Below are 17,187 nucleotides of genomic sequence, written 5' to 3' on the forward strand. Positions count from 1 at the left end.
AGGCACCATGGGAGACTCTCAATGTTCCACCTACATCTCCAGGCTTACCTCAAGTGTTCTGAACCTTACACTTGTATGAAGAGGATCTTGTAGTGAAAGGAAGTCCATCATGGACTGGTATTGATCTGTATGGTGCCCTATCCCCGAACTTTACTTCTCAAGTGGAATTCAGCCTCAAACTCACAGCTCTGCCATCATCATGATGATAACAGAGGAAAAGCCTCATTGACTTTGATGGTAGAATTTGTTTTTCTGATGTTCTAATAAACTTGTTTAATCTAAAACGTTTTTCTCTAGTCATTAAATGCCAATTATTGCTTAACACTTGCAGTTTAGTTTGTAAGAATGAGTGAGCATGTATTATGCATGGTTCTTCAAGGAACAGAGTCCATTGACTGCGCATGAATGTTATTATATGATTGTCCCAGAGGAAAGCAATCACATTCTTGGTTGGATTTTAAACCTACATTGTGGAATAGACTACATGCCTTGGATTTTAACTTTGTTCAAAAGACCAGGGAAGATTCTACTACTAAATTTTTGCTAAATAAACATATAGGTAAAGAGATCTATATTTGTACTGGTAGATTAGTGCAGCTCTTTTTTTTTAATTCATTAATTTATTTCTTTATTAAAGATTTCTGCCTCCTCCCGGCCACAGCCTCCCATTTCCCTCCCCCTCCCCCAAGCAAGTCCTCCTCCCTAGTCAGCCCTAATAGCAATCAGGTTTCCCTGCCCTGTGGGAAGTCCAAGGACCACCCAACTCCATCCAGGTCTAGTAAGGTGAGCATCCAAACTGCCTAGGCTCCCACAAAGCCAGTACGTGCAGTAGGATGAAAAACCCATTGCCATTGTTCTTGAGTTCTCAGTAGTCCTCATTGTCCGCTATGTTCAGCGAGTCCAGTTTTATCCCATGCTTTTTCAGACCCAGGCCAGCTGGCCTTGGTGAGTTCCCGATAGAACATCCCCATTGTCTCAGTGTGTGGGTGTACCCCTCGCGGTCCTAAGTTCCTTGCTCATGCTCTCTCTCCTGCTCCTGATTTGGACCTTGAGATTTCAGTCCGGTGCTCCAATGTGGGTCTCTGTCTCTGTCTCCTTTCTTCGCCTGATGAAGGTTAATATTCAGGAGGATGCCTATATGTTTTTCTTTGGGTTCACCTTCTTATTTAGCTTCTCTAGGATCACGAATTATAGGCTCAATGTCCTTTATTTATGGCTAGCTCTTATTCTTAAAGAAGCCACTTTTACCAATGAGCAAAAGTCAAAGCAGCAATATATCAAAGTACTGAGAGCAAGAGAGGTTGAATGCTCAACCCTAAAGGAAACATCTATAACACTGACTCTGAGACCCAATGGACATCACCAAAGAGCAGCTAGACAGATTTAAAAGCTGGAACATGGAGATGTGTACTGGGAACTTCTGTCTTCTGGATATGATATGCCTGTGGCAGTAATAAACACACAACAACTATTAACACCTGCATAACACTTTCACACACACGCCCACAAGACTATACAAGTATAGAACAAGCAGTACAAAACGAAGAAGTGGGTGGGGCTTCAAGAGAAAGAGGCTTTCAATATCCTTCTTTGCTCTGCACATTTCGTGCTTTGATTTATGTCACATGAGGAGTTAAATTTCTGGTCTTATCTATTTGGTTTTCTCAAAGTCTCACACTTTGATATGTAATGCTTTTCTTAGATTTAGGATTGGTTTCCTCTCTTATTTGTTGAAAATATTTTCTTTGCCTTTGAAATGGGCCTCCTCTCCTTCTTCAAGACCCAACGATTGTAGTTTTGTCTTCTTTTTATGCTCTTCCAGAGCCTTTGCCTTTTCCCTTTTTGGGTTTCCTCACTATTCAACTTTTCTTTAATTGTGGGACTTATTTCCTGTAGCTGTCTTCAAGACTTATAATGTCTCTTCCTCTGATCCAATTGCTTGACTTCCTGAGGGTTTTTATTTTTATTTCAATTTGGCTTTTCTTCAGAGAGTCTATTGCTAAGGCGAAAAGCTGCACCAATCTACAAGTACATATTCTTATTCATAAGAAATTCTATTTTCCCATCTTGAATTATTTTCATTGTTCATTCAACTCTTTCTGTTTTATCATCTTTATTCAGGCATTTATTTATATCTTGAATTTCTTGCACATGTGTATAATTGCTATTTTGGAATCATTGTCTAGCTGTGCTGCTTTTCTCATGGACCATTATCATTGGGTACTAATTTCTGAAAGAGACACATTGTCTTGGTTATTCATGGCTTATGTTTTTGAGGTATCTAGGTATTTAGATTTTGGATATTGTTGACATTTTTTGGTATAGGTTATGGTTTTACCTTTTATTGAATGGGTATTTGGGTCTTTGTTTAATGTTATCTCAACTTGTCGAGTTATGAATCAGTTACATGGTATTTGATAATCAGCCTTGAGGCCACTCTGTTTTGATGTATAAAAGATGTTTCAGAAGTAGTCTCAGCTCAGCAAGGTATAAAGTGAAACTTCTGCATATAGGAAAAAATCTTTCTTAGGCTTAGAAGATACTCACTAGCAGTCTTCAGAAATATGAGGAGAGTTTTCCAGGTTTTACAGTAAGACTTGAAAACAACCAGAAAGACAAATAGAATGTGTACTTATTTATATATGGATACCAGCTGACAAGTCAATATTAACCAAGTTACAATGCATAGAGCCACATAATTTGGTAGAGTAGGGGACTATTGGAGAGCAGATAGATAGGAATGGTAAATAGAGTAGATAGCTATGGTTGTGTGTGTGTGTGTGTGTGTGTGTGTGTGTGTTGGAGGAACTTTAACAGAAGGATCAATTGGAAAAGGAGACTAGGGAGGGAATAGGGCATAGACAGCTAAAATTAAGAGTAATGTGATGGGTAATATAAAGACCTATTACAATAGAATCTTTGTAAAGTATATACATGTGTAAAAGGGATATAAATGGAATCACCAAATAATGGAGGAGACAGAGTCCCAACTGGACATCTCTTTTCACCAATGAAAACTTCCAGGACAAGGATTGGTTATATCTAATTGAATTGTTGACCAAAGGGATCCATGGGAACCTCCAAACAACCCACGCTTTTGTTAAGAGCCAATTGCTGATGACAACAGCTACACAATTCAGAGAACACAGAGAAGTCAACCTAGTGCCTACATAGAGCCTTCACTCCTATGTGCTAACATATTCAGTACAAGGAAGTACTCTGCACACTACCAAAGGAGAAAGGCAAACACCAGCCTAGTCACAGACCATTCAATCTGCGATGGTGTCTTGTCATCACCATATACTAGGAAAATGGTGGCACCAAGCTTGTGGGAGTAACCAGCTAATATTTGACTTAAGATCCTCACCGTGTTGTAGAATCCATACTCCACACTGCTTGGTTGACAAATAATCTGAGATTAGATTGCCCAGAGATGTAGGGTAAAACCAAATACTACTGTAAAAAATATAGCAATAAAATGACTCTCAGACATTCATAAATTGGTGAATTGCTCAGCAATCATCTGGGAAGTTTTCTTATTTAGCAGATATGGATAAATATAGAGACCCATAGCTAGACATTGCACAGAGGATGAGATACCTCAGAATATTTAGCACCAGATGGTGTGTCTCCATCAAACACCTCCCCTCATGGCTCAGGAATCCCTGTCGAAGAAGGGTCAGAAAGAGTATAAGAGGCAGAGATGATGGAAGACAATAAGGAAACCAGGCTTTCTAACTTAACAGGACCAATTCACATAAGATCCCACAGGGACCAAGGCAGCATGTGCAGGGCCTGTGTAGGTCTGTACTTGAGCCAGCATGCACAGGGGCTGCACAGGTCTGCACTCAAGAAATCATGCACAGGGGCTGCACAGGTCTGCACTCAAGAAAGCATGCACAGGAGCTGCATAGGTCTGCACTCAAGACAGCATGCACAAGTTTTGCACAAGTCTGCAGTCAATACAGCATGCACAGGGCCTGTACAGGTCTGCACTGAGATAGCAGGCACAGGGGCTACACACTCAAGACAACATGCACAGGGGTTGCACAGGTCTGCACTCAAGATAGCATGCACAGGACCTGCACAGGTCTGCAGTCAAGACAGCATGCACAGGGTTTGCACATGTCTGCAGTCAAGACAGCATGCACAGGGGCTGCACAGGTCTGTACCAGATAGACTCCTAGAACTGAAAGAAGTAGACATACACACCCATCCCTAACCCAGAAGCAATCTCCAATTGATAACCACTTGCAAATAAAAAATATTTTTCTCCATAGAAGTCTCACTAGAGAAATAAACTACTCTTACATGTAGGCTGCATGCCCAGCAGTAGATGGTCAACAGAACACAAGCTAAACAGCTTCTTGGAAGGTTCCTTGACTCATAATGTCATGCAGGGCTGTTTTTTTCAAATATTTTTTAAAATTTATTTTATTTCCTAAGATTTATTCATTTATTTAATTTTTCTCTCTTTTAAGCTTGAGGTCTTTTACATATATATTATTGCTTCAAGTTTAGGATTTTATGGGATTCTTAGTGTGCGAATGAGTGGATCTGCATCCATATCTGTTTCTTGTACTTCTTCTTGAGCTCTTTGCCTACTGTTTGCTTGTATTGTTCTGTTTCAATGTGTTTGTTATATTTTATTTTGTTTAATTATTATCCCTTAGAAACATGTTTGCTTTCTAATGAGAGACAGACAAGGTGTAGATCAGGATGAGAGGGGAATTGGGGAAGAACTGGGAGGGATAGAGGGAGGGGACATCATAATCAGGATGTATTATATGAAAAAACATCGATTTTCTTTCTTTCCCTTTTTGCTCTTTGTCCACTTTATTTTTTCACAATAGTCTTTTCACATTTTATGTACCAATCCCAGTTCCCACTCCCTCCCCCCTCCTGTTCTCCTTCCTTCCCCCATCCCAACATCCCAACCACTCTTTTCAACCTCAGATGAAAAATAAAAGATGAATAAATAAAATTTCAAGCCACCAGGCTGCATCTAACGTGTGTATTTGTGAGTGCTGCTATCCAATTGTATTTCAGTAAAGCTGGAAAGCTAATGAGAAAATTAAACTTCTGGTTCTGATTCCAGCTTTCTAGGTGTATTCTGCATTCAAAAGGCCATGCTAGCTCCTGTTTACCCTGCCTCTCTAGTGAACTCTCTGGACAATGGTTTGACTGATTACTTTTGAGAATCAACAAGGTTCTTCTAATTGCTTTTCATCAAAATCTAAATTATTGAAAAATACAGATGTAAATTCATTTTTTCTTGACACTCTATAGGCTACTTTATTTAAAATAGATTTCCCTTTTGTTTAGCTTAGGTAATTTATATAAACAAAAAAGGCACAGATTTGCAGGAAAGATAACCCATAGTGAAATAGTTTGACATTTGTACATTTTGCCAAATGGTATTAGTTCAGATATTTTCAAAACTTAAAATAGCTAATTTTATTTTATTTTTGCTAATATCACAATTTCAAAGCTGTTCAGTTTTCATTTTTATTTTCAGTGACTCAAATTACTTTCAGATTAATATTCAAAGAAGTAGAAGTTTTGGTACAGAGGGAATTATAGACAAGATCCAGGAGAATACAGATACTCAGGAGAAATTAATTTAAGTATATTAGGAGTTTTAATTACTCAAAAGAAGCCCTGAGACTGGAATCTTCCATCACAGCATGGACAGAAGCGGGCATGTATGTATCAACCATAGCCACAGTCATAACCAAAGCCCAGGCCTCCAGAGTCATGGTCCTGCCCACCATGGTTGTAGATAAAGAATCTCATGGAATGCGAGTTAGAGGGTCAGATTCTACAGTTTTAAGTTCACAGCATTTATGCCGTTTGATGTATCAAGTGAGTGGTTTATGGGGCATCTCGCTGCTGAGCTCACGTAACAAATGATGGGCATCCACGCTGTCTTCAGTACTCCCTGCACCCAATACGCCAGCACTTTTGTTTTGCGGCAGGATGCATGGACAGGTGTGTTGTGCCTCTAATGAGAGACTCTTCTCCTATTTCATTAGCTTACTTCTTCCAGATGCCAAATTAAAGTCAATTCCGGCTTGCAGTAGGTCATATAACCCACAAAGATACCACTTATTAAATTTCTGTTTTTCCTTATTTGTATTCTCTTTGTCTCTGTCTCTCTCCTTCTCTTATTTATGAAAACATGAATTCTTGGTGTTACAAACCTAGTTTAAAAAAAACCATAGATGTGGGAAAGGGTAGTGCGTGTAGAGAACAGTGAGACATTAGAGAGGGTAGGAAGCGTGCAGGGGTCAGAATTCACTTTATACATACATCAAAAGTCAATTAAGGTTATTCAAAATGAAACATAAAGGATAAAGAATAGCATAAATACTAAAGTGAGCCCATGATGATGCATCAATTTGTAATATACTAAATATCAAGATGTTTGTCTTCATGGGTAGAGAAGGATCGCTCACTTTATTTATGTTTCATGCATTCATATACGCATCAGTTTATATGACATCCACACCCATAGTAGAGACACTGGTGCTTATATCTACTAATCCTGAACATACAGAAAGAGAAGGATTAATTCTGTACAAACCTGAGGTTTAAAAGGATCAAGGAATTCTGAAAACTCTATTGGCAGTACTGATATAGTACTCTGACAAAATTTAGTTTGTTTCTGATATTCTTGACCAATGAAACAATCCCAATATAGTAATCTGAAAGGCTTAGACAGGGGCTGGAGAGATGGCTCAGTGGTTAAGAGCATCACCTGCTCTTCCAATGGTCCTGAGTTCAATTCCTGACAACCACATGGTGGCTCACAACCATCTGTAATGAGGTCTGGTGCCCTCTTCTGGCCTGCAGGAATACATGCAGACAGAATATTGTATACATAATAAATAAATAAATATTAAAAAATAAGAAAGGCTTAGACAAACCTAAATTTGGAGATACTTTAAAAAATTTTTGATTTTTTAAATAGATAGTCAAAGGGACAAAAATCAAGAAAAGGGTGAGATTTTGTCATCATATTAGAGACTAAAGAGATGTGACCAGCAGGATATGGTGAGATGGCTCAGTTAACTCAAACACTATATGTTACCCAGTGACCTCAACATACACACATACATGAGGGGGAGGGAGACACACATAAGCATGTGTACAAATATATATCCACCCTTATAAATTAACTAATTAAATAATCAATAAAAATGTGATGAGAAAACAAATATGAACTTGATAGTAGGACAGCAAATAAAAACATGAATAGAAAATAAATTGGTATAAAGGGCCAATTTTAAACTTATTAACAGTGGTAATTTCTTTGGTTGATAAATGTACACAGTTTTGAATATTAGGGAACGTCCAGTGACATACATTATTTACTTTTATTATGGAAAATAAGGTTGAAGATTAAAAGCAGATTCATTTTGGTGAGGAATAAGCAAAGTTATTCATCTAAATAGTTTAGAGAAAGGTTGAACATTTACCAGGACACTGTCAACGATGAGAAAACCTCAAAGGGAATAGTTAGGTTATTGCAGAATAACTTCAGAGGTTGGAATTACAATGTGCACAGTAGAAGGAAAGCCCAGGTGAAAGATATTTCAGACATGTATGTGAATTCAGCACTCCAGAGTCAGTGGCTGATGAACATGGTGTGCTCGCTGACTTAGATGGAATGTTATCTGAATTTGGTAAGAACAAAGCTTTGTTAATTTGTGCTAAAGATAACAGCTTCAGTAGAGTAATAGGAATAAAGACTGCCAAATACAAGCAGAAATGTATAGAATTGTCAGGACACTGCCATGAATGTATATGCATGAAGTTCTGACAATCACCTCGAGGGGTTTAAGGACATGATTAACTTCCTGTCTTTTGATGATGGATGTTCAGGAGGACCTAGGATTTTTATACAACCACATAAACCTTGTGCAAAAAGGTGTTTTCTCAGCCTTTTCATTTAGTGCGAAGTTCTCACAAGCAGGATCAAAATGAAAAACAATTCAACTTGTTCAAAGATTAATTTCTGGAAGTAAATGTTAAATGTAAATTCTAACAGATTTGTTAACAAGGTCATTCAACAATAACACAACAGTCTATCAATATACCTGCTCAGGAAATGCACAAACACCCAAGCTGTTAGTCATTTTTAAATTGCTTGATGCAATACATTTTTAGCAAATTTAAGAGGTGTTCTAAGAACTAAACTATTCAGGAAGAGGTCTCCTGGGCCCATGTATTCAAGGTTATTTCACACATTTCTTTTTTTTCAGTTTTCCACAAAGTTTATTAGAGAAATCTTTTTTTTTATTTTTTAAAGTTTATTAGAAATAATAAAAAGAACATGGAAATAATACATCCAAAATATTTGCCACATCATGACAAGAATAACCTCTTATCTATTTTTTAACAGAGTTTTCATTTCTGCCTGAAACCTCATCAGTACCTTTTTGTTTTGTTTTATTTGGGGTTTGTATTAATATTCTAGACTCTAATTTCCTTTACTCTTATTTTTTTATTTCAGGGATCATTTCTATAGTTCGTCACACATTTCTTCTATCAAACTTCAGTATAACTGGATTTATGTTGAAGTCTTTGCTCAACTTGGATTTGAGCTTTGTGCAGGGTAATAGATATGGATCTATTTGCATTTTTTATGTTTAAAATTCAGTTACATTAGCATCATTTGCTGAAAATGATTTCTTTGTATTGTATAATTTTGACTTCTTTTTCAAAAATAGGTATTCATAGGTGTGTGGACTTATTGCAGGGTCTTCAGTTAGATTTCTTTGATACAAATGTCTGTTTTTATGCCAGTACCAAGTTGTTTATATTATTTTAGGTCTATAGTGGAGCTTGAAGTCAGGGATGGCGATGCCTCTAGAAGTTCTGTTTTGTACAGGATTGTTTTAGAGATCCTGGTAGCACAGAAACTGAGATCAACAATTAATATATGGGGCCTTTTGAAGCTAAAACGTTTCTGCAAGGAAAATAGACACTGTATATAAGACAAAATGGCATCCTACACAGCGGGAAAAGATTCTCAACAACCCCACAACAGACAGAGGAATGACCCTCAAAATATGTAAAGAATTCGAGAAGCTAAACATCAAAATACCAAATGATCTGATTAAAAATGGGATACAAAAAAAATGGGATACAGGTCTAAATAGAAAATTTTCAACAGAAAAATTTTAAATGTCTCAAAGACATTTAAGGAATTGCACAATATATTAGTCATCAGAGAAGTGCAAATCAAAAGGATACTGAGACACCATCTTACATCTGTCAGAATGCCTAAGATAAAAAACATTGATGACAGCTTATGTTGGAAAGGATGTGGAGTTAGGGGAATACTCCTCCATTGCTGGTAGGAGGGTGACTTTACACAGCTACTTTGGAAATTGTTATGGCAGTTTCCTAGAAAACTGGGAATCAATTTACCTCAAGTTGCGTTATAACAATTTTAGATATATACCCAAAGGATGCACAATCACACTACAAGGACACTTGCTCAACTATGTTCATAGCAGCATTATTCATAAAAGCCAGAACCTGGAAACAACCTAGATGACTCTCAAAACAAAGAATGGATAAGGAAAATGTGGCACATTTACTCAATGGAGTATTTCTCAGTGGTTAAAAAAAAAATGACATTTGAAATTTGCAGGCAAATGAATGGAACTAGAAAAAATCATCCCGAGTAAGGTAACCCAGACCCAGAAAGACAAACATGCTATGTATTCTCTTATAAATGAAATGGATATTGGATGCAAAGCAAAAGATAACCAAGATACAATCCACAAAACCAGAGGAGTCAGGTAAAAAGAGGAACCCTAACAGGAACACACATGGAGAGCCCCAGGAAGGAAATAGTTTAGATTTCCTGGGTAAACTGGGGAGGGGAGGGATAAGTAGGGTTGCGGGATAGTAACATGAGGGATCAAGAAGACTCATTTGGGGGAGGAATGGAGGGGGAAGCAATGAAAGAGATATCTTGATAGAGGGAGCCATTATGGGGTTAGGGAGAAACCTGGTGTTAGAGAAATTCTCAGTAGCAATAGTTGAGATGGTGTGTGAAAGGACTTTTCTCTTTGATAAGATTAGCGACTTCCCTAATTAGCATCATAGAACCTACTTCCAGTAACTGATGGAAGCAGATGCAGTGACCCACAGCCAAGCACTGGGCTGAGCTTGTGGAGTTCAGTTGAAGAGAGGAGGAGCGATAAATGAAGATGATTTCTACTTCAAGTATCTCAATAAGCAGAGAGCAAGATGTAACATATGCATCACATAAAAATGTACCTATTAAGAAACACACATAAAAATAGCATTCCAAACATGCAATGGATGAATTAATAGACTAATCTGTTGATTTAGACATTAACATAATACATTTTTAATTCCATTCATTTGAGTCACTTGGAATGTACACTAGGACAGACAAATTAGATCATTAAAAAATCCATGTCCACATTCTAATGATTGCCAAGAGAGCTGATTAAAATACAGGGCATGGTTAACACCTGAATCCTCTTAATTGCATTGTAAACTATCTCTAAATTCCAGTCTCTAAACTTTACCTCAGGATATCTGAAAGAATACATTAAAATAGTAATTACTGTGAACTATTATTGAGATGTCCAAAATAGGACTACAATATCAAAAATCAGTGTGAATGGTCATACAATACTGCCTTCTTACATACATTTAATGAATTTTTATTAATATCTAAGTAAATTGTGGTTAATAAATAGTAATGAATAAAAATAATTTGAGGAAAATGGAGAAATGGGGCTTTATTACATAAGTTTTCCTTTAATCTTTAGGAGGAGACTTCATTTAGTTTAGATCTGGATCTATTGTATTTTAATTAATTGGATTATTATTAATTCTGTGACTATCAAACATAGACCTGCTTTCATATATACAGCTTAGGAGTATTGCTCTGGAAGAAGATATTTACTACAGATCAAGAGAGAAGAAATGTCATAATGCAAAAGAATTGCCACTTCAGTGAAATATTTTAGAAAAAAATTGGTGGTGGGGGAACAAAAATGAGACAGCAATTAAAACAAGTACAATTTTGTTATATAAAGGATAGTCATTGCAAAATAAAAATGTCTAGTTTGAGGAAGGCTTAGGTGAGTCTATGTCTCTCCTCTCATTAAGATTTTAGCTGAATCAGTAGAGATAAAATTCACTGTTCTACAATACCATCCCATTTTGAAAATCTCAGTTCCACTGATGCAGATTCATGGTCTTTGCAAATATCTTTCAGGGAACATGGTAGAAGAGGGTCATCCAAATATGAAATAGCCCCTGCATTCATGAGCTCACAGGAGCCTCCTTTATTTGTACATAACCTATAGATGGTTGGGGTTATCAACATTGGTCATAGATGGCAGAAGGTCTCAAAATAAAAAAAAAAAACATAACCATGGTATCACTAGACTTGGTTAAACCGCCTGGGTCATAAAGCAAAAAGGCATGAAGGAGAGAAGGAGAATTGTTCAGAGAACCATAGGTCTTGCTTTGGGTGAACATGAGTTGTTGAGAGTAAGAGCAGAACCCCTTATATGCGTGTACAAAACTGTCAGAGAACAACTAATTAAGGAACAGATGGAACCAGCTTTTAGGTTCTTTGAAACAAGTAATAACTTGTTTCTATTTCATTAATATCCAGGCTGATTTTAGATTACTGGAGTTTTGTTTGCTGTCAATTTTGTTTATTACATAATGCTCAGATAATGTACATTGGATGATTTCAGTTTTTCTGTATCTGTTAAGGTGGGCTTTGAGTCCCAGATTATGGTCTATTATAGAGATGCTTCCATGTACTGTTGAGTACTATGAATATTCTTTGGCATTTGTAGAAATGCTAGCCATTTAATATAAAAGTATTTTGATTATTTTTCTATTTATTTTGTGTTCACAATACCTATATATTTAAGAAAGAGGAAAGTTAAAATCAATTGCTATTTTATTTGTGTTAATGTGTTTCTTTAATTCTATTAGTATGCTTTATATGAAATTGGATATACCTGAATTTGGTGTATACATGTTTAGTGCTGTGATATTTTCTGATACTAGTTCCCCTGATGATGATAGCTTCAAGATTATTGTGTCAGATATTGGGGTGACAGCACCTGTTTGTGTTCTGATCTTCTTAGCCTACAGCACTTTTATTCATTCTTTCACTTTAAAGTGCTATTTATCTTCAAGCTGAGTTTCTTGTAGACAGCTAATAGTTGGATTTCTGTTTCTTCATCAATCCAGCTAAACAATCTCTTTTGATTAGAGAATTAAGGCCATTGTTATTTAGAATTATTATCAAAAAGTGTATGGATAGATTGTAGTTTAATTTGTTTTCTTTGTACACTCATTTGGCTGCAGTTATTTCTCTTTCAGTTTATTGGTTCCAGTAATCTGTTTAGTACACAATGGTCATATCAATAGACATGTTAATACTGATGGGGGAATTTTGTGGGTTCTCATGTCTAGGCAAAAATCTCTAGGCAAATAATGACTGATGAGAAAAGTAGAAGCAGTCTTTCTCAAAGATGGGACTCCTCACTGGTTTTCTAATTCAGAGTGGAAGATATACTTATATACAAAGAACAAACACAGATTACAGGTTGAATTTATATATGTAAATACTCAAAGAATAAAAGGTTTTTAACTTGAGAGTTGGGAGCAGTTTGAGGGAGGTTAAATGGGAAAGACTGGAAGCAGTAAAGGGTTGTGATTCAAACAATAAAATTAATAGTGAATGAATTGATATTAAGAAAAAATTAAAGACCAAATAGCAAACTTCTTTATGATGCTGATGCATCCTCACAGCTAAAAAGCAAGAAAATAATTATATTAGTCATAAAATGACATGAACACATGGTAGGTTCCACCCATACTGAGAGCATATAAAAGGGCTCTCTGCAGGCAGAACCATATACAGACTCAACTCAACTACACTCGTTCTCTACCAAGAACAACCTCAACAACCAGCACCATGTGTGGCTACTACGGAAACTACTATGGCGGCAGAGGCTATGGCTGCTGTGGCTATGGAGGCCTGGGTTACGGCTATGGAGGCCTGGGCTATGGCTATGGCTCCCACAGTGGCTGTGGCTATCGTGGACTGGGTTGTGGCTATGGCTGTGGCTATGGCTATGGCTCACGCTCTCTCTATGGCTGTGGCTATGGATGTGGCTGTGGCTATGGATCTGGATTTGGCAGCTACTATTGAAGACACCATGGGAGACTCTAACCTGATCCAATTGTAACTTTAAGACTCCCAGTTCTGAACCCCACATGCACTAAGCCTCTTCTCTGAAGATGACACTGCCAAGGAGCCTATCATATTATGCTGTGACTTACACAGAGGACACAGCCTCCCTGGATGTAGCTCATAAAGAAGGGAATGAAATTTACCTGACCTCTGTCACTTCTATGGTTCTCAGAATGATGTCATCAGACCAAAGGCCTTGGTGACTTTCATTCTTGTCCTCATTTATCTCTTCTCTAATAAACACTGTTAATATAAAATTAATCCTAGTTTTTATTTCATTTGTTAGTGTCAAAAATGTCTTTTTGAAGTGTTTGGTTTCAGCATCCATGAAAGACAATGATTATTTTCTTAGACATTATTTACATGTACTCTTTCTAGGACAATTCCATACTATGTCCAGGTTAGATATGAAAATGCGTTTATGGAAAACTCAGCTTACCCTTCCATTAATGAGGAAATATTTATCATTCTATATAACTCTCAAATATAGGCACTTTATGTATAAATTATTTAAAATAATGATTTCTAAAATATTCACACACCTTTTGTCTCAAAATCAACTATTGCTTTTTTGTCTTCATTTCTAACTTACAAAAAGGTTTGTCGTCTAAGAATACTTTATAATATAATCACACACACATACCATGTCACCTTCAGTTTGTGTTAGAAGGAAGTCACAGGCCATGCCCACAATGCAGAATGGGAGCTCACACTTTGCCCACCAAGACAAGGACTCTGCTCTTCCAGAGCCCTTTAATAAGAATGAAATATATCCCCTCCTTCCATGTGCATTGTATACAGGGATTTTTATGATGGGGGTGTGGTAGAATACTGAATTAGGCATCTAGAAATGAAGTTCATTATTCAGCACAGATTTATCATTTTTTTCAGATTCTTCTAAAGAATGTGACTCCTTTAAATATCATGGTGTCAATTTTGTTCCTCTGTTCTTCATTGGGGAAATATCTATTCAACTAGAGATTTAAAATTATAATCATTCATGTCTGCAAAGCCATGTCATTTTATTTACCTTGTCAACTTATTTACTATCTTTAAATTTGTCAAATAAAGAATTTAGCGTTAGTCTACCAACACCCATTAATGGAGAGAACATTCAAAAGTACAGATTCATTTGAACATCACGGCATGTAGCCTGCAGTTCTTGTACTCAGGATGTAGTAGTGGTATAATCCCATGTCTAAGACCAGCATAGACTACATATCATCATCCATCCATACATAAACCAATGCACACACACGCATACACCTGTCATGCACACCTACACAACACATGCACTCACACACATGCACACTCCCACACACAAACTAGCAAATGATTAAGTAAATGTGTTTGATTTGAACAATAATATTAGAATGCCCTTTTTGACACTAACCAAGGTAGATGTGCTGGAGATGTCACTTCTGACCTAGTCCCTCATACAATAAAAGCACACAATCCTGCTGAGATGTGAAACTAACCTTGTTTTGTGTAACTTCATTAGGAGGATTTATTATCACACAATCTGAATGGAGCAGGACCGATTGTAAGACTGAGAGTTCAGCATTTGCTGTCAGATATTGATAAAGCAAGAATGCTTTAAGTAATTAAATGCATGATAGTAACTATAAATAAATGTATAGTTCCTTACATGAATTATTATTGCAATACTCAATGCTGACTAATCTCCATGATCTTATTTGTAAAAATAAGTGGAGAACCGAATCCAAGAACACATTAGAAAAATTATCCATTATGATCAAGTAGGCTTCATCCCAGAGAGGCAGGGCTGGTTCAACATACGCAAATCTATCAATGTAATCCACCATATAAATAAACTGAAAAAAAAAAACCATATGATCATTTCATTAGATGCTGAAAAAGCATTCGACAAAATTCAACACCCCTTAATGATAAAGGTCTTGGAGAGATTAGGGATACAAGGGTCATACCTAAATATAATAAAAGCTATTTACAGCAAGCCAACAGCTAACATTAAATTAAACGGAGAAAAACTCAAAGCCATCCCACTAAAATCAGGAACACGACAAAGATGTCCACTCTCTCCATACCTCTTCAATATAGTGCTTGAAGTTCTAGCAATAGCAATAAGACAACATAAGGGGATCAAGGGGATTCGTATTGGAAAGGAAGAAGTTAAGCTTTTGTTGTTTGCAGATGATATGATAGTATACATAAGTGACCCCAAAAACTCTACCAAAAATAAGTGGAGATCCCATGTGATAAATAAAATTTCTTTTTGGTTTATAGAAATTAAATCCAAATGGGGTTAGGCTAGGCTGTATAATAATAAAACAATACATTTAGCTTAGAGTTGATTTTCTGAAATACTTATTAGTTGAATTGCCATTACCATCAAGGGGATAAAAATATGTTTGCTTTCAGAAAATAAAAGAAATTGAAACCTGGAGCAGAAAATGAATTTTCAATGTGAGTGAAGAAGAATTGATTCAAAGAGGAGGTATGATTTTGTGGAATGGAGATACAAAGCAAATGATATTTTGACCAGGAAAGTGTTGCCTCTGCCTATAGCATCATCATCCAAGGTTAGAATGGAAGCTTCATTTGTTTCAGAATTGTCTAGCTATGAGAGTATGGGATGTGTGCTGCTTCACTGAAACCCTAAACTAGATAAGGAATGCTCACATGAGATAGCAAGCCAAGCAAGCTTCCTTAATGACTGTGAAGCATTTTCATGGTTGAAAAACAACAAAATAATTAGATTAGTCATAATATTAGTGAATAGCATGGGTACATGGTGGGCTCCACCCAGACTGAGAGCATATAAAAAGACCTCTTCAGGGAGAAGTATCCAGACACAAGTCACTTACACTTTTTCTCTAAGACCAACCTCAAGAACCAGCACCATGTGTGGCTACTACGGAAATTACTATGGAGGCAGAGGCTATGGCTGTTCTGGCTATGGAGGCCTGGGTTATGGTTATGGAGGCCTGGGCTATGGTTATGGAGGTCTGGGCTGTGGCTATGGCTCCTACAGCGGCTGTGGCTACCGTGGGCTGGGCTGTGGCTATGGCTGTGGCTATGGTTATGGCTCACGCTCTCTCTGTGGCTGTGGCTATGGATGTGGCTCTGGCTATGGATCTGGATTTGGCTATTACTACTGAAGACACCATGGAACAGTATCACCCTCTCCAACTATGGTCTCAGAAATCTCCAGTTGTCCCAATGTTTTCTGAACCTCCTTCTTAGAGGCTCTTATTCACAAGTGAATAAGATAAGAATGTGACATGATCTTTTGAAGATGTACACTTGCATGTGTTTTTGATATTGTCCTGAGACCTTTACTTCTCTGTATGTGACTCCTGAGAATGAAGAGCATTTAGAACTCATCCTGTGAACTTCTATATATCTTTTAACAGAATACTGTCAAAAGCTTTGCATTTATATTTTCCTCTTTTCTTAATAAACTTACTCAATATCATGAATTACTATACTTGGTATTTATTTATTTACTTATTTTTTGTGCATGTGTGTCTGTCCGTGTTCCATAACACATATATGGAAGTCAGAGGTAAACCTGAGATAGTTGAATGTTGGTCCCTTTTCTCCACCACCTGAGTGGTGTTGAATTCATGTTTCCTCACTTACAGACATGCTCCTATACCCCTTGGGCCATCGTCTTGGCACTATGATTCTATGACTTTTATATACTTATATTTCTTTGTTAAAAGATAAATGTATTTTAGGTTATACCTTTAAAATTTCTACTTCACTTGTGCTACCCCATCCTTTGTTTGTGGCATTAAGAACATAAAAATCTTTGCAATGCAAGGCTCTTATCCTGTTGAAAGTGTATTTATATGTGTTATATTAGTGTTAGAAAAATGCTTCAGCATGAAAAGAATAGGACCACTCTGTCCCTCCAG

General features: G+C 36.9%; 1 protein-coding gene across 1 annotated transcript; it reads left to right on the plus strand.

Annotated features, from left to right (window-relative positions):
• The first annotated feature begins 5,703 nt into the window (after positions 1-5,703).
• On the plus strand, positions 5,704-16,425 carry LOC130870881 (keratin-associated protein 6-3-like). The gene is made up of 4 exons (XM_057763822.1): positions 5,704-5,813; positions 8,519-8,620; positions 12,982-13,091; positions 16,205-16,425. The coding sequence occupies exons 1-4, from the start codon at positions 5,704-5,706 to the stop codon at positions 16,423-16,425; spliced, it is 543 nt and encodes a 180-aa protein (XP_057619805.1).
• Positions 16,426-17,187: the final 762 nt, after the last annotated feature.

The sequence above is a fragment of the Chionomys nivalis genome, chromosome 3 (assembly GCF_950005125.1).
Source record: "Chionomys nivalis chromosome 3, mChiNiv1.1, whole genome shotgun sequence".
In the NCBI taxonomy this organism is placed as follows: Eukaryota; Metazoa; Chordata; class Mammalia; order Rodentia; family Cricetidae; genus Chionomys; species Chionomys nivalis.

Excerpts from the sequence above, each read along its gene's own strand:
- LOC130870881 (XM_057763822.1), top strand. The coding sequence starts at position 5,704 with ATGTATGTATCAACCATAGCCACAGTCATAACCAAAGCCCAGGCCTCC. Across the intron at positions 5,814-8,518 it reads CATGGAATGCGAGTTAGAGG|GGATCATTTCTATAGTTCGT; the intron begins GTCAGATTCTAC and ends TTTTTATTTCAG. Across the intron at positions 8,621-12,981 it reads GGATTTGAGCTTTGTGCAGG|AACAACCTCAACAACCAGCA; the intron begins GTAATAGATATG and ends TTCTCTACCAAG.